This window comes from Anomalospiza imberbis, chromosome 6 (assembly GCF_031753505.1).
Source record: "Anomalospiza imberbis isolate Cuckoo-Finch-1a 21T00152 chromosome 6, ASM3175350v1, whole genome shotgun sequence".
Taxonomy (NCBI): Eukaryota; Metazoa; Chordata; class Aves; order Passeriformes; family Viduidae; genus Anomalospiza; species Anomalospiza imberbis.
The window spans coordinates 33818121-33843878 of record NC_089686.1 but is presented as its reverse complement, the minus strand read 5'-3'; the positions used below and the strand labels follow the sequence as shown (position 1 = coordinate 33843878).

The 25758-nt window shown below is 38.7% G+C and overlaps 1 protein-coding gene and 1 pseudogene across 4 annotated transcripts in view; one reads left to right on the top strand and one right to left on the bottom strand.

Moving 5' to 3' along the window:
• The window catches only part of DCAF5 (DDB1 and CUL4 associated factor 5), a 69912-nt gene that overhangs the window by 31355 nt on the left and 12799 nt on the right, over positions 1-25758 (top strand). For all 4 annotated transcript variants that reach the window (XM_068193202.1, XM_068193204.1, XM_068193205.1 and 1 more), the window contains 2 exons: positions 3638-3851; positions 19234-19300. In XM_068193202.1, coding sequence (XP_068049303.1) covers positions 3638-3851; positions 19234-19300 — 281 coding nt within the window. The remainder of the gene's footprint in view (positions 1-3637; positions 3852-19233; positions 19301-25758) is intronic.
• Positions 14771-25194, bottom strand: LOC137475671 (NF-kappa-B-activating protein pseudogene; annotated as a pseudogene).

The window sequence follows — 25758 nt, the reverse complement described above, 5'->3', positions numbered from 1 at the left end:
CGCAACACCCTAGTGCAACTGAGAAAGGGGATATAGTCATTTGAACATGCTTAAACACAGCACTTCTCTTCCTCTCTCCTCCCCACCCCCCAAAAATAAGAAAGTGCAAAAGCTCTCATTCTGATTAATTTGAAGGTCTTTAGAGCTTCTTGATTCAGTAGTGGCTTAATACTGTAAAAAATAACAACTTTTGCTGGCTTCTTTCTCGGAGAGGGCTGACTGTTTTTCTCCTGCAATTTTGATGGAGATGCATACTCTAGAAGGCATCCCAGGCAATTATTATTTTTTTCCTAAAATCATCATGGTTGTTCTAAAATCACCAAAATTTTATAATACAAGTTACCAAAGTCGTAGGGTTCCTCAGTTCTCAGCACTGCTACCATGTGCACTGCCTGCAGTATGAGGCAGAGAAAGAGAGATTTCTCACATCACTATATGTCCTCTGTTTGTGAACTAGGTGAGCAGCTTTGGCACTAAGATACAGCCATGAGCTGCATTCCCTCCATACACGTCCCCCTCTCTTATTTGTGAACATGTCTCTGAGATGCTCTGTCTTAGGAGGAAAGAGAGAGCAAGCAAATATTGTTTCCTCTGTTTGGATCCGGAAGTGGATGTTTGGTGGGGGCTTGTGTTAGTTTGTACACCTCATCCCCACCTGACTACTTGCTGCCTCTTTTCAGAGTGTGTTAAAGAAAAGCACTGTGCAGTTAATTTAACAAGTCCTTTCAAAGAGGCAGAGAGGAAGCAATCAGGACACAGCAGGGTGGGGAAAACAGAAAACTGCTGTATTGTCAATAGAACAGTGAAATGCTCCATGCTGCACTTGGAGCTATAGTATCAGACTTTTGGGGCCAGAATTAAGGCAAGTCATTACTCTTATATTATAAATGAATGGCAAACACCTATTCTAGTATTTCTTTCTGTATCAGCCAAACTAGCTCACTGCTTTTTTTGTTTGTGTGGGGGTTTCATTTTATTTGTTCGGTTTTGTTTTTTTTTTGTTTGAGCCAAATGTTTTAAAAAACTGCAGCAGGAATTGTATTTCCATCACATATGTGGCTGAATTGTGTGGAGTGAGGGTTTGAGACAGGCAAAGCTTTGGATCTTTTGAGAAGTATTAACTATGCTGCTCCTTAATTCTAGACTTTTCATGTGTGGATATTTTTTTCTGAAGTTCTAGTCTCTCTTGCTTCCTTTAATCTCTGAAGTAAAATATTATTTTGGAGCTTTGTTACACTGAAGTTACTGCAACACTATACGGAATTCAATTCTAAGTGTTTGCTTTGGTACCTTTGACTGCTGTAGGTGCTTAATGAAACATCTGTAAACAGAATGGAAACCAGTTTAATATTGCACTCCTATTGCTATAAAATATAATCTCAAAAGATCTCAGGCAGGGCATAATATTAGTAACGATGGAAACTTTGCTTGAAGACTTGAAAGAATGGGGCATCTGGTAGGCTCACTCACTCACAGGCAGGAGAGAATTCTGGGCTGTGATTTGGATTAAGGGGGAAAACTGGTAATGAGGAGAGAAGCTTAATCTTGGTGCAGCAGTGTTTGCACCTAAACATTAAGTATGGTTGGTGTATATTTGTTATGACCTTATTATTCATGTTGGACAACTCATATATTTTTATTAAAAAATAACTTTTCTTAGCAAAAAAAACCCCTGGAATTGTTTCTTCTGCCTGTTTTTTGTGTTGAGTTCTTGGTTGGGTTGGGGTTTTGGGCGGGGGGGGGGGGTTATGATGTTTTAGTTTATTTGTTTGTCCTTTTTGAAGAAAGTGGAAAATTCCACAGAAAAATAAATGGCTTGCTAAGACCTATCAGAAGAGGGCGAGGCAAAAATATCTTATGTATTTTGGTTATCTTGTTTTGTTCTGATTTTTAATGCCTGACTGAGTATTTTGAGCTGAGTACTTTATTGGTCTCAATTAACAGAAACTAGGGCTGATGAGAGGATCCTAAATCCTTGTCTCTAAGCTTACAGTTTCTAGTATTAAATTATCTCAAGTTTTAATTAAATACCTTGAACATGATTAATAAAAGCTTGGCAACTTTGCCTTGGAGGAGGAGAACATGAGACACCAGGACTGTTCACACTGATAGAAGTGTTCTGAAGTTTTGGTGCCCAGCCTTAAGAACTTACTAGTTAGTTGTCTTTGAAAATGTGACTTCTGGTACCTTTGTGGCACCTTGGCTTTGACTGTTCAGTTCACAAAGAGTGTGTGTGAGAGAGAGCAGCATATTTCTAGGTCATTCATTATGTAGAGTCTTATATTTTGTGTTGATTTTGTTTAATTCTGGCTTAGGAACAATGGTTTTTTAACTTTAAGGTATCTCAGGCAATGATGCATGTTTCAACCTGCATGGAATGTGGCTTCCCATCCATGTGGAGTGACTCATTCTTCACAGTTGTTGGGACAAAGGGCTATATCAGAAGGTGTTATGTATTAAAATCTATGAATAAGCTTCCCACTAGAAATTACGAATTCTGAGCTGGCATGCTTTTTCTGGTCCAGAAGGGGCATAAAAGTCACAGCTCTCAATAAGACTTGATGGTTATTGCTCAAAACAGAAGTGTTAACAAAAAATTGAGCTCTAGTACTATTTAGGAAGGTTTCAGTGATCACTGGAAAAAAAAAAAAAGGATAAAATGTCTTCTATCTTTGTCTCGCTTTCCATATACACAATCATTTCAAGTACACAGACTGAATGAAGTCTTTGAAAAGAACAGAGAATCTGTACAAGTTGCATTTAAGGTGTGCTTTGAATAACTTTAGGTTCCTTTATAGAACAAATTCGATTTCTGTTACTTTTTAAAGAGTGTCTGGAAACTTGTGAACCTTTGGTTTTGTTTTGTGTATGTCAGTAAGAATGGCTACAAATACTCCAGCTCTGAATATACAGCCTTATATGGGACAAGGAAACCAGCTAATCCTGCCACATGAGAGTTTTAGGTAATAATGTCATGTGATAACATAATTGTCTTGCCTACTTGGCAGTATTTTTAGATGAAGCTAATTCAAGATTAGCTAAGTGACTTATTTTAGCATTTCTTGCAATAACATGTTAGTAAAATGTCCTTTTATTTAAGACATCTGGAACTGATTGTGGAGTTTAAACATCCTCTGATGCCCTGTAGAGATATAAATAGAAGCAGAAGAGAGAGAATGGCCAGCCTGTCTACATTTGGAGAAAATGCCATCTGGTGCCAGAGCAAGGGTAAAAGACTGCCTGGTTCAAGAACCAGCTAACAAAAAGGGCTGAGTGCTGGTAGGGTCAGTCTCAAAGGCAGATATCCCAGAAGTAAAAGGATAGCCTTTTTAAGGCTAAGTGCTCTGTCCAACTTTGCTCCTATGCAGGAAATGTATTTGTTATTAACAAAACTATTCACAGTCTTTAACTTTTCTCTTCTGAAGACTTTACGAATTTAGCATTTTGATAGCTTGTCATTCAGGTTTCATATTAAGATTTTTCAGGAATTGAAAGCAGAAACTAAATAAGAAAAGCTTGTCGTTGACTGGGCTTGTTTGTTTGAAAAGCCTCAGTAAGATTAAATAGAGTTCTGTCCTTAAGTAGCTGAGTTGGTATGTGCAGCCCATGTCACCTACTCCCCGTTGTCTTTTCCCAGTTCACTGCTCCGCTATGGTGGGAACCTTTCCCTTCAGAGTGCCATGAGTGTCCGGTTCAACAGTAACGGCACCCAGCTGCTGGCCCTGCGTCGGCGCCTGCCCCCGGTGCTCTACGACATCCACTGCCGCCTGCCTGTCTTCCAGTTTGACAACCAAGGCTACTTCAACTCCTGTACTATGAAGAGCTGCTGTTTTGCAGGTGATCGTGATCAGGTAATAAGCAAGCAATGTTGCCCTGGGTCTCCAGAGTTTCCATGACTGTTTGAGAGCACCTTTGTGAGGGTGGCTTTCTTCTGGTTCAGCAGATAACACAGGAAGCAGGACACGCACAGGCTTATTCAGAACTGTTTTGCAATGTGGGCTCTGAAAGAAGGGAAACACATACCAAAACACATGAGAAGTTTTACCTGCTGTTTGATGTGATCTAATACTTACTTGGAAGATTATATTCAGAAGAAAATATTTGCCATCTTTTTAGGTCCAATTAATACATACAATGTTATCTACTCATCTACATATGATAAAGAGGCATCTTCCTTGCATTTCAATTTTGTTACAGAGTGGCGTAGAGGCAATCCCACAAAATGTAAATATTGTGTATTTATAGAGTTATTAATTCTTATTTCAAATTATAATGTTTCTCTTTTAATTCTTGACTATTAGACCGGGTAGGATAGGTCTTTGTAGGTCCGTGTTCTGTAAGTGGTGATGACAGGTGGTTAGGAAGGGGTAATCTGTTACTTCACTGAGGCAGGCTCTGTCCCTACTACCGATCACAAAGAAATAGGTCACACGTAGAGTGGCTAACAGAAGTTCATATGATTCTAGAGCCAGATATTGTCTTTGGACAGCTGTGTTTAATAACCACAGGCACTATTTAAGGACAAAAGATGTATTTCAAGCTATGACAGTATCAAACTATGATCTGAAAATTTCTTAACTGTCATCAGCAAAATCCTTGCAGTCAGAATTTCATCACTAATTATATTGCTGCTGCTGCAGGAGGCAGAGTTGAGCTTCTTTCAGATTGCAAGTAGGAAATACAATCATGTCACTGAACTTGAGCAGTGTTCCTTAGTTCTGAATATTTTTTAACAAGAGTGTGAAAATGTGATAATGAAACTCATTTAAAACATTTGAGTGTCTTACTATAAAGCATGGGAAAACACATGTGTTGGTTAAGAAGAAAACCACTGACAATTTGTGGTCCATTATTTAGTCAGCCTAACAACAACACACTTTTCTCCTCTGGAGCTCAGTGTAGAGCTTAAATTATGTGTACACTCTGACACATAATTTAGCCTCTCATTTGTTACTAAAGATGTAGAAAAAAGTCTTAGTATATGTTGCTCTGCTTTTTAAGGCATTTTCTTATGGGTATGGTATTATTTTAACAGAAGAAGAGTATGTCTGTTCTGTATCAGGCTGATGCAATACTTCAGGAGCCTGCATTTAAAAAAAAATTATATTCTTGTGGCTTGACAGACTTTCTGTTTAGATAAGTAGCAGCACATAATGCTGAGTTGGAAATCACATAATGAGTTGGAAATCAGAGCAAAAGACAATTATAGTCTCTCATAAAACTATACAAAGCTAATAGAGAAGATGAACTTTTCTATGGAATGTTAGAGATGTGGAATTTGACATTTAGACACAAGCTCATACCCATCTTCTAACAGGGAGGAAAAATGATAATGAATTCAGAAAATGCCAATACGTGCTCCAACTCTATGTCTGAAACTGTCCAGTAATGTTCAAATTCAGTGGCTAAGAGTCTCAACACTAGGGATAACCCTTAGGGACTGCCTTTTACTGTAGTTGCAGGTGTATCTAGAAAACAAGGTTGGAGTTGGAACCTACTGTAAGATAGACAAAGGTAAATAAAAAAATAACAATATTTTTGAGTTTTGCCCTTCTATACAATGAGTATGCTTTTGTATAATGTATACAAGTCTTCACCTCTGCAAATCAGAATTCATCAAAAGAAGAAGTAATTCTGTATCCAATTTAATTAGGCTCCAGTTGCCTCTCCCTTTTAATACTGCTGTTCTTAGTCTTTATAAAGAATGTCTATCATTTGAGATCCATGCAAAGTAAGCTTCACAGAACACCTTGCTTGTATTTCCTCATAGGATCAAAATTTTGTGTGGGTGAAGGCTCATTTGAAGGGACTTATAGATATGAAAGTTGCTTTCAAATTGTGAGTGGCACTTGTGGTAGAAAGGCTTCTTTAGCAGTTTTTTCACATTGAACCTCTGATTTTCTCTGTCTTCGATTCTTCTTTCCATCTTTATTAAACTGCCAACTTAATATTTTTTTCTCTTTTAAGCTGTCTTAAATAGTTAGGCTGTACCTTTCTCACAGAACATAGTAGATTAAAAATGGAGTCTCCTGTGTTCAAAAATATTATGTGTTGTCTGCACAGGTAGTTCATCTCATAAAGTTGCATTTTTATACTATATTTTAACTCTAATAAGAAAGGATTATCCTTAACTCATCACTGTTTTAGAATACAATTGCATTGGGAAAAAAGTGAACTGCTGAAAGGGGGAGGCCTTTCTTGTCCAGCAGAGGTAATATAAGACCTTTCACTGGTACCACTTTGTAACTTGGCAGCAGCATTTACGTATTTTCCTGGGTTAATGACTTGCACTGACACTCAGAGAGTTCTGACAAGCATTTGGTTGTGACATAGGGATCAGAAGATAGATGGGAGGTGGAGACATGGCCTTTCAGCTCTGTGAGACTGAGCTCCTCACAGAACTATAGCCTTTGCTAATCTTTCTCTGAAGTTTGTATATAGCAGATGGTTTGCTCACAGGAAGTTTTCTTGTAAATTATGGCCACCAGGGTTTAAAACCCCATAACTGTTTGTTTTGGGTTGCCTTTGGAAATTTGTTTTAATACAGTGGTGAAAATCTACAGTAAAGGTAAATAACACCCTGTTCTATATGGATTGCATTCTGGTATGGCAGAAATGGGCAGATTCTGAGCTGCAAGCACACAACTTAAGAGTTCTCTTGGAGATTCCCCTTCTATCTTAAGAAGCCAAATGCTTAAGTTCCCAAAATTACCAGAAGTGTTGTTCTTACTTTGACAAGGTATGTGTGTTAAATTGATGAAATTTCTTTGCAGAAACAAAACACAGACTACTAATTGGAGAACAGTTTGATTGGTTTGTCTGTTGATGGGGGTTAGACTTGCTAATATTTTATCAGTATTGTTTTTTTAGTGCTCACAGATTGTGATAGGTGCTCAAAAGGACTTGGAGCCATAACTCCTGATGTGTCTCTCTAGAGGCAAGCCTGCTACCACCAGGCATGCAGTGATCTGTATTACCACTTCCTTTTATTGGAGCATCTGAGATGCAAGTAGATTGAAACCTCTTAGCAAAGGATGATATGTCATTAGTGCTTTAAGGTACAAAATGCAGGAAGACACACTTATTAACTACAATGGTTTTTTTGGTTTTGGTTTTTTTGTTTTTTTTTTGTTTTTTTTAAGAACACATTCTGAAATGCTTATGTGATTTTGAGTTGTTGCAGGTATTGTGGGTTGCAGCACAAGCTAAGTGACAGGGATCTTAGAGGATGAACAGCTTTGTTTCTCTTTGTGGCATTGCAAACTATTGTTTGCTTCCAAAAGTGTTATTGTCCTAGTCCTTATGAGCCTGATTTCGAAGTCAATGAGCAGTGTGTATATATGCATATACATATATATATGCACACACATGAACATTTTTCCTCGAAATACCTCAGTCATGCTTTTCTTGTTTCTTGCAACTACCACAGGTTGAGAGGCATTGTTTAGCTGATACTTTATTTACACCCATTTAAACTTACCTTTGTGTGCTCCTCTCAGAATTTCTTCTTTCATCCTTGTCATTAGTGTAATGACCTATTCACATGACACCAATTTTTCTACTTTTTGAGGAAGAGCTCTGATGTTGATTGATAAACAGGTTCAAAATGGTATGGCATTTGCCTTATCCAGGAGCTCACTTGAGTCATACAGCTGTGAAAGAGAGGAAGGGTAATGTAGGCTGGATGGATCAAGCATGACTCTCAGCTTCCCACTGCCTTTGTTGGCTATAGAGATTTGTGTGAGAACATAATTTATCCATCCTTCTGGGCATCCAGGTCCAGAATTTTAAAAACAGTTTTTATTTATACACCCAAGTCCCACTGACTTCAGTATGCCCAAGTGTTTGATTATATACAAATATTAAATGTGTGAGACTCTCTAGTCATGTCACAGTGCTGGGCGAGTTTTTATTCTTCTTGTCAGCATTAGAATTTGGAAAATGTTGATTAAATACTGAGGATTTTTAGTTGCTAAACTGGTATAGAAAGTATCTTCTTTTATCTGAGGATACAGAACGTGTTGCAGGACTTTAGGTACCCAAGTGTGTTTTTAAGTGTAGGAGTCTCAGGGGCTATAGTGATGGGCAACAGCAAAAAAAAGGCCCAGAAAGAAACCACAAAACGCAACCACTCTCCAAACTAAAATAGTCCAAAAGGTTTTCTTGCTCAAGAATTGTTGCCTGTGTCACAATGATGAATGCTATCGGTTCATTCCTGTTTTTTCCCTGTGTAGATAATGTGAGGCTCTATAACGCTTGTGGTTGTAAAATCAACTGTGTATTGCCTGTTTTAAAAAGGCAGGGGTGGGGAGAAATAACTTGTACCCTGTGAATCAAACAAAAAGTGTCTTGACTCTGGCATGCCCTCAGACATTACATCACCACTCAGCCTTTTCTGTTGACATTACACTGGTATAGGAGAGTTTCAGGAATGCACTGCTCACGGTACTACAAGGCTGCTCCAACTCCCTATAAAGTTACAGCCCTCATTATGTTGAAATTCATGTTCTGAATAGCCGTGGTTAGGGACAAGCCAGCTTTTTGCAGGACAGAGTTTTACATGAATGTAACTCTTCCAAAAACAAGGTTAGCTGTATGGGTGCCAGGGGTCTTGTATGGTTGTATATTGCCTTTGCAAAAAAAAGAGAACTTTTCTTCAGTGGTGTTCTTTGTGTCATCTAATTTGAAGGTCAATTATCACAGGAAGTAGTACTTATCAATGTCTAGGTTTAAGAACTAGTAAGAAGAAAGGGAATTATTCTTTTAGAGAATACATTCTAAGTTTCCTGTGCATGGAAGGCTTCCTAATGAATAGTAACTTATTGTAGTCAGCACTTCTTAATATATGAAAAGCATTTGGTGTGCAAATATGTTGCTGTGCTTGGATAAAAAGAAAATCGATGTCTTACTCTGTCTTAAATTTGGTTTCTTCCAAGAATTACTGATGACACTGTATTTTGGTTTTTGCTTTATCTAAATAGCAGTTAAAATTCTAGCTGTATGCATAATACATACATATAAAGTCCATGCATGAGATTTATCTAGCAATGAAATGATTTATTAATTTTCCCCTATTATTTTTGGTAATTGACATTGAGAGGGTCATACTGAAAATGCCTCTGGAGTCAAGGTCTCAACAGCAGGAGCTATGAGTTTTCTTCAACCATTCTTGTTCTGATTGCCTCTTCTGCCATTCCTAGTGAATCCTGCCAGCCCCATTTCCTGTCTCCTTTTTCTGAGTTCCTGTAAGCCCTTAGGGGAGGATTTTAGACGTCTGCACAGCAATACATAAGCCCAAAAGGACCCATACTGAAATTAAATTCTGGTGGAGTGGAACTCATACGCAGGAGACTTTGAATTTTGCAGGCTTTGTGTTCCTCATAGTACATCATGGGAGACCTGAAGTTAGTAGCACCTCTCAAATACTCAGATAAACTTGTTGATTTCTTTGTAATGTAATAGGAATATTTTCCCTGCCATAGAAATCCTCAGTAAGGATTTTTAAGTTGCTTTTGTTCCTTAATAAAATTCCTGTTGTGGCCTTTGTGCATTACAAAAAGGCAGCTGTAAAAATGTTGATGGATTATTCTCAATGACGCTTCTGTAAGCCTTTGAAACTCAGAGTTGACTGCTTGTAAGATTAAGGATTTAGGGAGTGGGAATACAAATTTTTGGCTTTGAAATTTATGTACTAGAAGCAATTTGTGTTTCTCCAGTCTGCTATGTCTCACAGCTTTACTTTTTCCAGTTCATGAGATAGGCATGCTTCTTACTGAGGAACAAAGCTTCTGTTGTTAAAAAGCCTTTTAGACTCACCTGTTTGATTCTCTGGCTGAGATGGAAAACTTTAAAGCTCTTTTTTGTGCCAGTTTCAGCCTCTTGAAAAACAGTCTCAAGGAGTACAGGGTAGTATGTAAAGAGTACGGGCTGTCCTGGCTGGTGTGGAAAAAGATGTCTGTTTTCACAGTGTTATGAGCCCTCTTTGAATTTGTTAAGTATTGAAAAAAAAAAATCAAACCATAATTTGTGCCCCAGAATTTATAATAAAGTAGAAGATAAAAGGTTGTGTGTGTAGATACCTTGTAGGCAAATTCTTTTCTTTGCCTTAAGTTTTCCAAAACACATCTCAGAGCGAGCTTCCTCAGTTAAGTCTCCCCTTACTTTAGGTTTTTTTCTTTGAAAGACAGGAATAAGAGGTTAGGAGCTTGCACGGGTGACTGCTCATTATTTTGTCCTCTCCTGGTTAACTGTGGTGAAGAGAAGAATCTCTAGTTGGTGACAATGAGAGCTGCTACAAGGAGGCAGCCACTCTGACTGGGGTTGCACTTTGAGGTACCAACAAGGCAGTGTGCCCTTCAGGGGACATTCTGTACTTCCCTTGGGCTGTGCTGGCACCCATCTGACCCTATGGGATCTGGCTGAAATACATAAATGACAATACTATATTAAATGACTCATGACAATTTGTATGAGGTTTTACTGCTGTAGTTACTGAATCAGACCGCTGCTGTTAGGGGTTCCAATGTTAGCAGAAGACATGGGGGTGGGAACAGACCTGCTAAGGAAGTCAGCCAGTGATGATTATAGCAGTCTTTCAAGCTGTACTCAGTCGGAATTCTATACTAAAAACCTGGATTCATCAACATAAAAGTACCAGCCTGACAGATCAGGAATTGCAAAGAAATGGAAATACTTGACTTATTGACTGTTGTCCTTAATTGTTTTGCCTTGCTGTTTCCTTGCTTGTTTGTTTCTTGATGCTTTTGGAATAGAAGAATGTCTCTTCCTCCTCCATAGTTGTGTCCCTACCTTGTTTCTTATCTGGTTAGTCGATACTCTAACAATAAAGATGAAGTGAAAGTAAATCTGTGGGTTTTCTACCTGCAGAAAATGCAAACAACATGAAACTATGATCAAATTGTAAATTATCAGTCATTTTTTTAAATGGAAAAATAGCAGGGGAAGCTTTTTTACATAAGATGTGTAGAGCAGTCTTGACACCACAAAAGGTCTAGAAGCAGCTATAAAAAAATTTTGTTTCTGTTCTGTCAAATACTTTTCATACAAAATGTAACATATAACATGTTCATGGTTGTGGTTTTTATATACATACATTTATATATACATACATACAAATCACACACAAATATACATGTGTGTATGAGGGCAGCTTTCTTATGCTTTGCTTCTTTTTGTTTATAGCTTGCTTATCCCCCTGGAAATAGCTCCATGAGAAGCAGATTGTCATGTTCACCCTGGGATTTTGTTGGGTTCAACCCTTTGGGGTTTCTTGATGTTTAGTTAGTAGGATGTGTCTATGGTACTCCTTTGTTTTCAGTGGCTACTTCCAGGGTATCTCTCTCCCATCTGTGTGGCAGCTGCCCTTTTGTAAGAGATTATTTCTGTACAGTCCATAATTCTGGCATCTTCAGCTTCTCTATTAAATTTGAAATTGGCTGTTAGGCTTACACATTGTTGGAGACAGAGAGCTGTCACAAAGGACAAAATAGCATAAGCTCTGTTTACTTAGGAAACCTTTCCTCCTTGGATAAATACACAGTTTTTATATTGTTCATGTAAATGGATTCCTTTTCCACAGCTGATTGCTGTGTATTCCAGTCTCTTTTGGACAAATAATATTTTTCAGACTTCAGTGATGCTTCATGTCAGCCTGTGTTTTCCTCAAAGCTTATCAGTGCATATTCCACCATAGAAGTGATGTGTGAGTCTCGAGGAATTAAGACTTGAGCCTAGCAGACTGCACCAAACCAGATTCTTTATCTGTTATCATAGGAAAAGAACTAAAAGTCTACACTCCACCAATTAATTATGTTATGTTCCAGGTAAAATAGAAGGCCTGTACATCCTGTCTCTTAAAGGACATATGGAAAGCAGCAGCCTAACTGTTTCAAATTTGGATGCCTCTGTGCTTCTTCCACAGCATGTGTGTTTTGCACTACTTGACAAAGCTAAGGGACAAAAATTCTGTCTGCTCTGATCTTTTCTGCACCAAGTTTCATTGGCCCCTCTGAAGAAAGGGCAGACATGCCCAAGTCAGTGGGAATTGAGATTTAAGAAATTTAGTCTATTTCAAAGCTCTAAACAGCAGAATTAAATTTGAGTCTGACAAGCATTTTCCTGTTAGTAACATAGAAAATGGTTATAATTTCTGTGCCTTTATCTGTTGTTTGTGCATGCATTTATATTTATAATTATATGGTGATGGTGCTTTTTGATTTGTGCATTTAAGACAGGCTCCTATATTCTTCTTGTTCTCCCCTGCATTAATAGGGCCATCCAAGAGACTTGCTGATAATTTTGGAAACATGGTCCATGTCTGCTAGTCTTTTATCTGTGACCAAAAGCTCAGAAATCTCTCTGATATATGGCATTTTATGGGAGCAGAAAATGTGGATATTAGAGACTAAAATAAGGTGCAATTTAGACAAAATTTTATTGAAATAATCCATATTTAGTAGCAATGAGGAAATGTAGCTTGTGGGATTTTGAAAGCTTTCAAACTGGCAGTGCTATGAACAAAAAATAAATTCCCTAGAGTGGTAGTACTCTGTGAAATGCAATGCTAATGCTACTGTTACTAGACTACAGAAGCAGATTAGATCTTCATTTATTTATATCAACTGCTGTAATTTCCTTAGGGAGAGAGAAAATGAGAAGAGTTACAGTGGAATGAGTGGGGAGTGCTAGTCCAATGTAATTCTTTCATATTTCTGATGGTGGTTCATTTTAAGCATTCTATGTGTACTTGAAACTCAGACTGAATTGGTGTTTTCTCCCAGGAGCAGAGTCTAACCATGCCTGAGAGTTTTCTTCCTTCTAAGGCAAACTTCTGAATCAGCAGCTCATAGTCATCTGGAAGACTTTTCCTGTCATAGTTGCTAACAGCTAGGCATAGAAGCTGACTCTGTCCTTCCAAAAAAATTCCAGTATTAACAGCAAGTATTTTTTCTGTCTAATCTTGTGGTTGTGTGAATATTGTAAATGTTGAGTTCTGAAGTCCTGGTCAGATACAGCAGCAAAAAGGCAGAGAATGAAATGGGTGGGTTTAATATTGCTCTGTTTCCCCCCTCCCCCGACATCTGAGCTCCTCATGCAGGCTCTGGTTTGATTCCTAACTCAGCACTGCAGTGGTTCTTGAGGTTATATTCAGCTTGAGTTTGTCTTTGGTGGGGAGGGTGGAAGGAGGACAGTGCTTGATGTCTTAGCTATTTAGTTGTCTCAGTGAATGCACATGTTTTTGCTTTCCCCTGGCTTGCCTCTGTGATTTGATTATCTGGACTTTTGTTCTTAAAGTGAGTGAATAGAAGGTACTCTGCTAGGAATCTATCCCCTCAGGACCAAAAATCATTGTTCACAATTAAAGTGGAGCCTAACCATATGCAGGATGACATTCTTTCATCTACCCTTCCTCAAGCCCTTCTATTTTTTTCCTTTCTGTTCCTTCATTTTAGGAAGTCTACTCCATTCTCTCTGGATTTGAGCCTTATTAACTACAGTTTGGTGAACTTAATAGTGATTATTTCCTTTTCTAGTTTCTTTTTCTAATAGGGACTGACTTCTTAGTTTTCTTAATCCTTATTCTACAACCATGAACTAGTGCCATGAACTATTGGTTTATTGTTTTATTAGTAATGAATGTATCAAAGAAAAATTTTCACAAATAGTCCTGTAAATGTCCTAGTAACATCACTCCAGCTGTGCTCTCTAGAGGCCTTAGGTCCTGATTGTCTTGTGCAGAGAGTAGTAATTGGAATGGAGGATTGTTTTCCAAATGTCATGCAAGGGATATCAGGCATGATTCTGACTTTGGCGGCTTGGGTGTCCACCCTTGAAGCTTCATGTGGCACATTGTTCTTGCAATGGCTGCAGTCATGAGGTTCTTCTGGCAATCTCTTGGTCTTGACCAGAAAAGCTGTTTTCTACTTTTCAGACCCATGTTACGTAGTCTTACTGAAAAAGACAAAAGGAATACATTTGGGAATTCAATCCTATGTTGTGAGAACAGCAGGAAAACATGTACTCCCAAGGTATCCTTACAGGGAAAGAGAGGGTAAACAATGCTAGCTGCCACAGTGGTGGCAGTGTAATGGCAGAGATATAAAATACTTGGATATTTTGTGGAATATGATCAATTTCTGGTGATTATTGGCAGACCTAACCATCAAAATAAAATTTAATTTTATATAAAAGTTCACTACTCACAGCACATTGCTTACAACATCAAACTTGTGCACATGACTTTATCAGTTAATGCTTTTGGCAATTACTAGTGGCTGTTTTGTGTCAAGATTAAAGCCATAAGTAGTTTTTCAGCTCAGATCCCGAGCTGAGCTTGTTCTGTGGCTGGACATAATTGCATTGCAGATGTTTAATTCATTCCTACTTGTTTTCTCTTCATTCACTCCAGAATACTTTAGCCAAGTGTAGAAGAATTATAAAAGAAAGGCCTTTTTTTTTCTTTCTTTTTTTTTTTTTAGTACTTTAGGACTTTTATTTTCTTGATACAGATATACAAGACATCTCTGCTGCTAGACTTAGAGGAACAAAAAAAATTAGGAGAAAAAAAAAAACAACAACCCATCTCTCAAAACCATTTTGTTTTCAAAAACATTTGAGAAAAAGAAGTTCTGGAAGATATGTCTGTAAATATTCAGTTGAATCAAAGATCACTACCACATAAACAAAGCCTCCTTGCACAGAGGTTAAAACAAGCCATGTAATACTGCTGAAACAGACCAAAGTAAACTACTATAGGAGTTAAAACAAGGGATTAATCTAGAACACTTCCATAAACAAAAACATTTCAAATAATATGAAAGATACATCCTTGTTACCACTTGTGTACATCACGGCGTTCCAATCACTGCACCCCACTGCACTGATGCCTATGTATAACACAGAAGAAAAAGAAGAAAGCCACTTAGCTCTTCACCATGCGTTTCAGTGGACTGAAGATCAGACCCTCCTATTACTGTTACTTTATACCTCAGTTGTAATCAGCTTGCTCTAAAGTAACTGAAGCCCATCCATATTAAGTTACGAACTCCTTTACAAAATATTTACATGTCTGGTTTGAATCATAAACCAAACTCAGCTGTTTTGAGGGAAAAACCTAAGTCTAAAAGACTTGTGAAAAAATAATGAAGTGGACAGTCCTAGATCTTAAAACAGCAATACAGGAGTTTCTTCATTTGTCCTACTGGTGCTAGTAGCTTGTTAACAGTCTTCCCCAAGCTAAATGATCCTATGATTAATAAAGATAAATGGAATAAAAAAAATCATACTTATTGGCATTAGGTAACAGAACCTTCCTGTGGGATTCTTTGGCTTGTCTGATTCAAAGCAAGTGCAGAACATTGACACCTGTAATCTTCCCCACCTGTTCCTGCCTTGTAGCCTTTCTCTTCACAGGGATTCCTTGTAGGTGGTAAACAGACCATCCAAGAAAATGTGATGAAAATAACTGTTGCCTTGACACAAGTAACCCACACCTGAGGCTTGGCCCTGTTGGGTGAAAGGTGCTGCAGCATCTGCAGCTTTTTTCAATGCACAACTGGACTGGGTTAGCTGCCATGTAGTGCAAGCAATGGTATTCAGCTCAAATGAAGCATTATTTTTCCTCTTTGCCTTTAGTCTTTCTGTAAACCATCTCTCAAAAGCTTGCAAGGATCTTATTCTCTCGTTTCCTTCTCTCCTCCTGGTTGAAGGATGCCAGAGCTCTCTTTATATCTGCTGTGTAGATCTGATTCTCTTTACACAGACACACAGCTTCCATGCAGCGGTGTCTGCTGCCACTCATGGGATAACCAGAGCTCTCAAAGAATGCCATCTCTTCACTTGTCAATCCAATTTCACCTCTGCGGGGAATGCGTTTCCCTGCTGTTATGTATTCTGCCATGGCTGCACCTTCTCTAGGCAGGAGGGCATGTCCATAGTTCAAAGGCCTATCATCCTGAGATGCGTGAGTTTTGGGAGCTTCTGGTCCAATCGAACTTTCAGCTTCAGTATTTTTTGACCTCTCAGTCCAGAGATCATCCCCTTGAAGCATTTAATCACCAGAATCTTCACTACTTGAATCACTGGATTCCTTCGTGCTCTTCTTACTTTTCTTTTTATCATCATCACTGGAGTTCTGCTCAGACTCTGAGTCACTGTCGCTGTCCTCAGAATGTTTCCTGCACTTTCTTCTGGATGTTTTATATTTTTTCTTTTGTTTTTTCTTCTTTTCCTCTTCTGAGCTGGAATCCGAAGAATTACTATTAGATTTTGCCTCTTCATCGTCTACCAGTGTGTGCTCATCGGAATCTGAGTCAGGAACTTTTGGTGACAGCCCCCAGACTTCAGGTGCCCCCAGTTCTCTCTCTCCTTGAGTCTCCTCTGGAGGAGGATCTCCTCCTTCTGCCAAGGATCTCCTCCTTCTGCCAAGGATCTCCTCCTTCTCCTTCTCATACTACTCGGGGCATTTGCATTGGTGGTGGTGCATGTGGTGTGCAGAGGAGCGTGGCATGCTGGGGCTGCGGGACTGGCAGCGGCTCTGCCGGTGGCTCACGCACCTCGGGCCATTGTGCTCATAGGAGTGGGACCGCGAACAGCAGCCATGGTGCTCGGAGCTGGCGGCAGGCGAGGAGTGGGACACAGGTGCCATGGTGGTAGCGGAGCCACTTCCCCCACACCAGCTACTATGGAGCTACTTCCAGTGCCTTCCCCACGCCCAGCCCGCGGCTCTCCTCCCGAGGTTATTTGCAGCAATTATTTTATGTTCTTAACTGTAGTAAGTACATTTACAACACTTAACGAAGTCCTATAACCTTGAATTTTATCTGCAGCAGTTCTTTAAAGTTTAGAAATAATTAGCTCACAAAAAAAATTTTACTGCTCAAGCAGACAAAGTCAGAATACAGCCTGACACCCTGTTGGTCAGGGTGTTGGTAGCAGGATTTATTCCCCCAGAGTATACTGGGGTCAATGGTCTTTGCAGATAGTATATTGCTCTGTGGGCAGTGACACATGAGATTTCCTGCATAATTGATGATGGAGTCTTATAGGACACAGAGTGTTCCTCTGCAAATAATTTTGGAAACAGGTTTGAAGGGTCTCACAGACACTCTATTCCCAGCATGTACATAACAGGTTTTTTCTGTCCTATGTGCCTCATGCAGGCTATCTGAAATCCATCACTTTGGGGCCCTATCATTGTTAGTTTATGATATGTAGGGAAAAAAAAAAAAAAGAAAAGAAAAAAAGTTTTGGTCATAAATTCAAAATACTGAGATTTCTAGGTGTTTTAGTTTCAAGTCTGTTTCTACTCATGTGTCCTTGGCAAACTAGTTGCTGCTTCAACAACACAATTTGGTAAAAAATAGTAACAATTGGCAACATCTCTATACAAATGAGACTTTTTTTTTTTCCACACAGCATTTCTTTAACAAAACATATTAGAGGTGCTTTCTTTCTAATTGCTGGGATGTTTCCTATATAAGCCCTAATTCTTGGAGTTTTGGCACAGTGGCTCAGCCTGCTGTGGGCTAACATTTATGAGCAGTCAAATGAAAGGGGAAGCACATATTCCTGGCACCATCAGATGAGTTTGGAAGGTAAATTGCCTAAGTGCTTGAACATGTTGGCTGGTAGAAATAACTTTCTGGCTTGGAAAGTATGGGTTTATGAGTTTCTGAACTAGTGTGCACAAGCTTTTAAAGGAGCTTTTGTTTGATCAGTGCTTCTTACCTGTCAGAAAATGAGCAGAATTGCATTCATAAGTGCTTACTCACATCCTGCATTCTCAAAAATGAGGGGAAAAAAAATGGTTGAATTATGATAGCAGGAAACCAGAGAAGGGATTTTAGTGGTTCGTTATTGCATTTTTGTGATAGGAAACATCCAAACACTGCGCTAATGTAATTAGCATTGCAAACAGAATATATGCAAATTGATAGGCATTTTTTCTGTGATACTGTATATTTTTTTGTTTATTTGCTTCTGAGTCCTGTATTCTTCCAGAACTTGTCTCCTCACTGCTTGGTATTACTTTGCCTGATGATTTTATGTTTCCCAGGAGAATGAAAGGCAGAAACCAGGTATTTTTGAGCCAAGCAAAACAGAATTTGTCTCTCATCAAAGGTTAGAAGAGGGACAAACTGGGCCCATTTCTTTATTTTTCTCCCTTTCCCCTTACCTAATAATAACAATAAAATGAAAAACCCAGCTTCTTGGCTGTATTGATTAAACTGGAGCCTAACATTAGTGGAGGGATAGAGAATTATTTACACTGTCTACACCAGTATAACTGAAATTTGACTCTACCATTGATTCTGCTACATGCCATTTAATCTCTAATTTGGGAGAGAAATAAACTGTGCTCCTTGTCATTTACTGGAGAATAAGTATTTGGAGGCAAGGCACAGTTTGTGGCCTCTTGGAGCTGAGAGGCATAAGCTTTTTGCCACGTCAAATGTCACCTGTCATTCCAGTGCCTGCCTGTAGTATATTAAGCTAGTTTGAATTGCAAATTGCCTGAAGTTCTGCACAATAAAGACGTTGTTTATCATTTGTGTACTGCTGAAAAAGGGCAGCCTTCCATCTCTTCAGAGTATCTATGACCAGGAAAAAAATGACTGGTGTGGTAAATGTGTCTGGGGAGGCACAGCTTTAAACCATTTGAGACTTGCTGACAGTGAATGTTTAGCTTTGTTATTTGTTTGGTGTTCAAGATTATTCTCAGTGACTGACTTTTGATGGTCTTGGTAGACATGTCTGGCTTGATGTGTAATGGACGTGGCAGCTCTCTTCCTAGGTATGTCTTTGATGGAGTTTTCCTTGGTAGTTCAGGAGATGAGAAAAAAACTATGAAAGGCTTCAACATCAAAAAAAGACCAGAGTTGCAGCCTGAGAAATAGTGTGATCCAGACTTAGACATGCTTATATTAAAGCCAACCAAACTTCTTAGCCTTACTTAGCAAAGCAAACGTACACTTTGGGCAGTAGGTATTAGATATATGAAGTATGCTTTTCAATTTTGGTCCATTTATGCAGGCAATATTTGTGTGCTGGTACTTCATCCCCATTTAAATGTAAACTGATTAGTGAGGTGCAAAGAATGATGCAAATTATCCTTTTTTCTCATTTTTGGTTTGGAGGAAGTAGATCAATAGTAAAATAGCATAATTCCAGTGATACTTTGTTGTAAACTGCTTTTATTTTTATTCTTAACAGTACATCCTTTCGGGCTCTGATGACTTCAATTTGTATATGTGGAGGATTCCTCCAGATCCAGAAGCAGGTAAGTGTTGTTGTTTTAGATGGGGAAGGAAGAGTAGTGGGGCAGGTGTCTGACAAATAATGGACTGGTATCTCAAAAAATTTGCTGTTCTCACTCTGTGAATCTAGAGCAACTCAGAGGAAAGCTGGATAGGGAGAGTTTACAAATGCCTGATCCAATGTCTGGATAACAGTGGTCAATGTCATTTGAATGTTTTATCATAATGATTTTCTATTTTTTCCCCCTTCTCTTATAATGATCATTCCTCCCATAATAAAGCTTGCAGCATAAAATGGTGCTGGGTTCACAGGCTGCTCCTTAGAGCTCCAGTACATTGACCACTTCTCTCCTCTCAGTCCTCTTATACCAGCATCTTCCCCCTGATTTCCAGTGCAGAGGAATTATGCTTTTTTACTTTCTGGGTAGAGGAATTACACTTTTTTACTATCAGCTGGAAAGGGCCACTTTTGACTAATTTCTGACCCATTCCCGTGCTGGGGCAGACATGGTAAGCAAACAGCAGTAGCACAGCTCTGTATGGAAGTACAGGAGAGGGATGTTAAAGGAAAGCAGCAGTGTGGGGACAATGTAACAATTGTATTGTGAATACCACTGTTGGCCAGTGTCTAATTTGATGTGGTCTAGTAAGGTGTAGGGTTTAGCAATATGACACTAAGCCATAAAATGTCAGCATCTCTCTTCTGTTGAAACAAAGCACTGCACTTCTCGAAGGATGTTAAATTTTAATTGAAAGAGTCAAGACTTTCAAAACTGTATGAGTGTTTACATTTTTAGTGGCTCTGGCTTCTTAAACTGTACATTTTAGTGATATTAAGTACAACTGAGGGCTATCCTCTGGTCTCAGAAGGTTTAGCAATAATGAAAGAAAATTACAAGCTATGTTAGAGGTAAAATGAAAATATTTTGTTTCTTTTTCAAAGGTTGTTAATAACAGCTGTATAATCCACAGCTGAGAGGATGAATAGCCTTTGGCTAAGGGCAGGGGTTTTGGGGTTTTTGCTTAGTTAACCAACATTTCATGTTGCAGTCCATAAGTCCTGAAGATGGTCCTGCTGAATACCAGTAGCTTGGCCTTCTATCTTTGCACAGAGTTTACAGCGTTATCTCCCTGCTTTTCTTTTTATTTGTGTGATTTTTCTTGTACATTTGACACTGGTTTACTACTACTTACAGATTTTTTTTCTCCTAGTTAAAACATTAAAGATTACATACATTAAAATTAGTTATTTTTTTGTAAGTTTTATTGTGGACTGTAGAATTACATTTTATGCATGTATCACCATACTGTCCTGACTTCCTTTGTAAAACCTGGATTTGAGATTTTCTGTTTATATGGCTGTGATGCTCTTGAAAACTTTTTTCCCAGACAGCTGCATGTGACAAACTTTTTATCTGGGATTTTTGCACAAGGATGATAAATAGTGCTTTTTGCACCTGTAAGCAAAATAATTATTAAGCAAAATAATCTGTTTCAGAGTAGTTGTTAAGGATGCTCCTCTGTGAAAAAGATATATGCTTGCAAAAATAGTTGCTATTTACAAATAAGTGATACATTTTGATCAAACAAATTTACAATTTAATTTGTGATTTACCACACAACAATGTCATATCTGTTTTGGTCAGGTTTCTTGTCTCTAGTTCTTGTAACTTCAGGAAGGGTGTCAGTACATTGCAACATTTCAGTTACAAAATTAATTACTTAATATCAATTGCCCTCAGTGGTTGCTTAACTAATCAGAAGATCCAGGAGTAGGAATGGGTATGTCTTAATGTCTTGTAACTTGAGCAGTTCTCTTTTTGAAATATTTAAGCAAAACTCACACGCTTGGTTTTGTTAGACCCAGAGGTCCGCTTCTGTGGCAAATAATTAATTTGGCATCCCGATCACCCGTGTCTTATTGAAGGCTTATTGAAGCTTTTCTTCATTCAGCTCTTCTTGAAGGGTTGTGCCCATTTTGAATGTGATGAAATGCCCTTTCTTAAATCTTATCCTGCTGGTCAGAATAATTGCCAGAGAGAGATGTTGCTGTGCTTCCTTCTTGGACAAATAGTCTTGCCATAGGGATGTAGAGACTTTGGAAAACTTTTGCTTCAGTGGAAAACTCCTTGTTCGTATGTTCTAGCTGAAATAAGAGTGCCTTTGGGTTTGTGAGCTGAGAGAGTGGAATGTGGTCTTTCACTTAAAATAGTGTGCAAACTAGACAGGATGATGTAATGTCCTGTACTATTGGTTGGTATTTTAAATAAAAATATCACTCTAACTGATTTCTGCCTTCCGGTTGAACTCAGACATTGTGTTGCTATAAATATTTATGATACAACTCCCTTAAATTGTAACAGTTATTTGAAAATAGGGAAGTTTTTTTTTTTTGTTGTTTTTTTTTTAAGCTTATATCTTTTTAAACAGCTGCATCCTTAACAACAGCTCTGAAATTATTATGTTATAGGTGCACCAAGTACTGGTTACCCAGTTACCCAATGGTTAGCAACATTAGTGAACAAAAGATGAAGAGAAGTGTGAAGGAACACACCAGTCAGACAGTTGCAAACATATTTCAAGTTGGAGATATGTGGTTGCCTGTACTGGTATTTTGCCAGGAGAAAAGGACAAATTCTGCTGGGTTTTTTTCAGATAGTCATAGTTTAGAAGTGTCCTTCCAGTAGGTTGCATTAAATCATTCCCATAATCAGCTGGAATCTGCAAGCGGTTTTGTTTAGTCTAATAATTAGGCAGGATTTTTGTCGCCTTCGGGGGCAGGAAGGTATGTGAAAAAAGGTATTTCCTAAATTGTTTAGGAAGCTATTCTGTTGAAGAGTTTTACTGACTGTCTCCCTCTATAGTCTTAGATTATTCTGAATAGGCTGGGATTTTCTATGCCAGAAGGTTGGTTGCTTTTTTACCACCTTTTGTGGTTTCTTAAAGATGGAATAGTTTGCTCATTTTTCCACTTTCATCTCCATCCAAGTAATATCCAGCTTTCCACTGTGCTTTAGAAGTAATTGCCAAATGTTTCATGAACTTTTTAGCCAGTTTCTTCTTTAAAGCAATCTGTGGAAGTATCACAGTTTTTTTCAGAGGCAGCTTCTAGCAAAGTTAATACAAAAGTTTGGCAGAAGAAAAGCAGTCCTGAGTTTCCACAGCTTTTACTTGACTCCAATGCAAGCTGGAAGTGAGAAGAGACACCAGTCCTACATGGCTTGTCCAGCAAGCCTATTAACTATGAGCACTTAAGACATTATTAAACCTAACAGCAATAAACATGGTCTATTAGCTGGTAAAAAACCCCTGTTCAAGACAGAACCTGACATGTCTTGTGGAGTAATAGAGGGTTTAGTAGACTAAAAGTTTTCAAAATGGAATTTACATTCTTCACTCACTACTCTGAATCATCTATGCAATTCTTGCTTTTGAAATATTGTTCAAAGCTGCTGTGTGAGGGATATGGTATTATTTGCGATTGAGAAGACAGCTGAGGATCCTTCAGTTCATGTGAGCAAGCTGTCACCAGGTTCTGGAAAACTTCACTAAATCAGAACACTAAACTGCATTTCAAAACTTCTTTTTAATTCTGCCTTTGACTGTAATTGCAAGCAAGAAAGGGCCGGTCATTGTGGTCCAGTTACTAAACTAATTGCACAAATTTTCAGCAGAACTGATGCAATTTTTCTTCCTTTTCCTTCTCCTCGGTCTTTGTAAATGCTGGCACTTCTTCAGGCTTGAAGAATGCAGGAACAGATCTTTTCAGAATACTTGAACAGGGCTATCTCATTGGAGACAGCTTGTAGTTTAAGTTTTTGAAGTTCTGGGCTGATAAATGAAGATGAATAAAAATACTAAGTGTTTCTTAATGTCTTTAGCTATTTTTGAGATGTTTTATATATGGGTACACATGCACATATACATACCACTTGGTTGTGGCAGGGAGAAGCCATCTGACCCAGTGGGGAGCATGGTCTGGAAGGTTTGTGCTTTTTAAAAAAAATTATTTTTCTGAGGTGTGGTCTTGGAATATAAACTGTTTTACATCTAGGACTGTAGTTTGTCTCTTTCTCCAGGTCAGTCAGTGTTGACCAAATTGTGCTATGGAACAGTTGTTTGATTAATACAGTAAGTGCTGGGTCATTGTAGAAAAGGTTCTAGTGTTCGGGGGAGCTGGGACTGGTTTCTGTGTCATTTGGGTCATAATAATACCACGGACCTGTGGAATGTACTGGCCAAGTGGCATCTATCAGAAAACAAGGCAGTGTTGGGTGCTTTGTAGTGCTGTAGACAAGTGAATGAAGATTCAGCATCCAGGAGTGTTTCTCTCACCAGCCTTAGTATGTTAAATATCTAATTCAGGAATAGAAAGCTGAAGATAACACTGAGCACTGGAGAGGCTGGAGAAGCTTTAGTCCCTAGCAATTGGCCATCTAATTGTACCAAAGCTCCTTTCTCTTGGTTGTATTGAAAATGTTTTCAAGTCACCAGTGCAAAATAAATGCACAGCCAAGCAGTTAGCACTTCCATTAAAAAACCCCAAACCCAACCACAAAAAAGCAAACAAAAAAAAAAAACCCTCAAGCAGACAGCTATTGGTTGTGAGATAATTTCACTTACTTTTTATCTGTTATGTTCAGAAAGGATAGTTTTTGGTGGTAACTTGCATGGTTCCAATAACATTGTGAAACCTGTTGCAACCTATGCCATTAAGTACAGCAAAAAAGCAGTGTCTCTCAGACCAGGAGGGGGAACAGAGTGGGAAGGGTGTGCTAAAGTTTATTTCTATAGTAATTTTGTCTTAGCTTTCATACTGTTGTTCAGCTGTACTGGTGATAACAACAGTGGGAGGGTTGGGATAGATAAGGTGTATGGCAGATATTTAGAGGCAACAAAAGAAGGTAGAAAATATACATCCAAAAATAGCCACTACCACTACAATTTTATGCATATTCTTTAAATGTTTAAATATTACTTTTCTCTTTGGCTTTTGGAACCTCCACAGAGGTACAAGACCACTGTGGGGCTGGTTCTAGGCATAGGCCAGGGCAAAGGAGTTGATTGCCTGGAAGAGCAGGTTGTCTGAGGCAGAGGCTGCTACCAGCTGACTGCTCCCTGTGCTTTCACTTAAGCTCTGCAAGGCCCTGCTGATCCTTTTGCCTCTCCTGGAAGCTGGAGGGGATATTCAAAGGTGTCAAAGGAAGCAGCCTGCAAATGGAGTTGAAGCTGCTTTCTTATGAGGGGACAGCTGGTACTTCGATGTCTTCCTTTACCATGCTAGGAGGAGAAGGGATCTTGGCCACTCCTTCCTGCACTCAGCCCATATTTGATAGGACCAAAGCCAGTTTTGCTTGTGCTGCTGAGAAACCTTTAGTAAGTCTGGCTGCTACCAGAGCTGGAGTCAATCTGTGATCCCAGAAGAAGGTATGCTGCAGGACCCTCTGCTCTCAGGGTGAAGGTGCTTGTGTTAAATCTAACTTCTCTGCAGATGGGTCTCTGAGGAGCAAAGCCATCTACTGGCATCCATTGCATGAAACAAATACAGGTGTGTGAGTGACCAGAGAGACTTTTAAGGTACCTAAACATAATCTGCTGCACTGAAAGCAGTGGCCCTATATGCTATGCATATTTGCTTGTATTGTGCTGTGCATTTGCTTTCCAAACTATGGTATCTCTCTTTGTTAGGACATCATGATCTCATAGGATTCAAATGCAAAGTAGTGGCCTAAGGTCTAAATGTACCCTGGATTATTATTAATGAAAACTAAATTAACTTTAAATGAGCTACTACTGTAGTGCCAAGTACTGCAGTGGAATGGTATGCTATGGCACGCTGGTGGCAGCTGCAAATATCTGCTTCTTCTCAGGAGTTTTCAGCACTTTGAGTAATTCACAAGGCTTGTATGAAGTTATGCTTTAGTCTGTGGAATGTCTTTCTACCTTATTTGAACAAACACTGGGATTTCTTTTCCAGTGTCCTAGATAGAAAAGACTTCTGAATGATGTCATTTAGCTCCTCTGTTACAGAGCCAGTGGAAGATAGTTCCTTATCCCAACAAGTTCTCTGGCATTTTGACAGGTTTTTTTAATGTTTAGAACAATGCAGTTTCCGTTAGTTTGGAGACTGTTCTACATTCTTACAAGATTTCTGCCCTAGAACACTTTTCTCAGTAATCTATCACTTTCACTTTTTCTTTATCCTTCAAATAGTTTATTCTGCCTTTTTCTAAACATTGCTTCTTGTTGTAGAAGTTATGCAGGGGAAGTCAGATTGATGTCTAAATCTGTCACTCTCCTTTGTTACAATTTACTAGAGTTTTTAAAATGCATTGGGATGTACCATTCAGCACGTTTGCAATATGTCAAATGTCAAATCATTCACATAAGTATTTACAAACCCACATAATTAAGAAGTAGTTCATTAGCCTAACACTTAAAACATAAATTTATAAAGCAAACCAAGAGGAAATCACTCTGG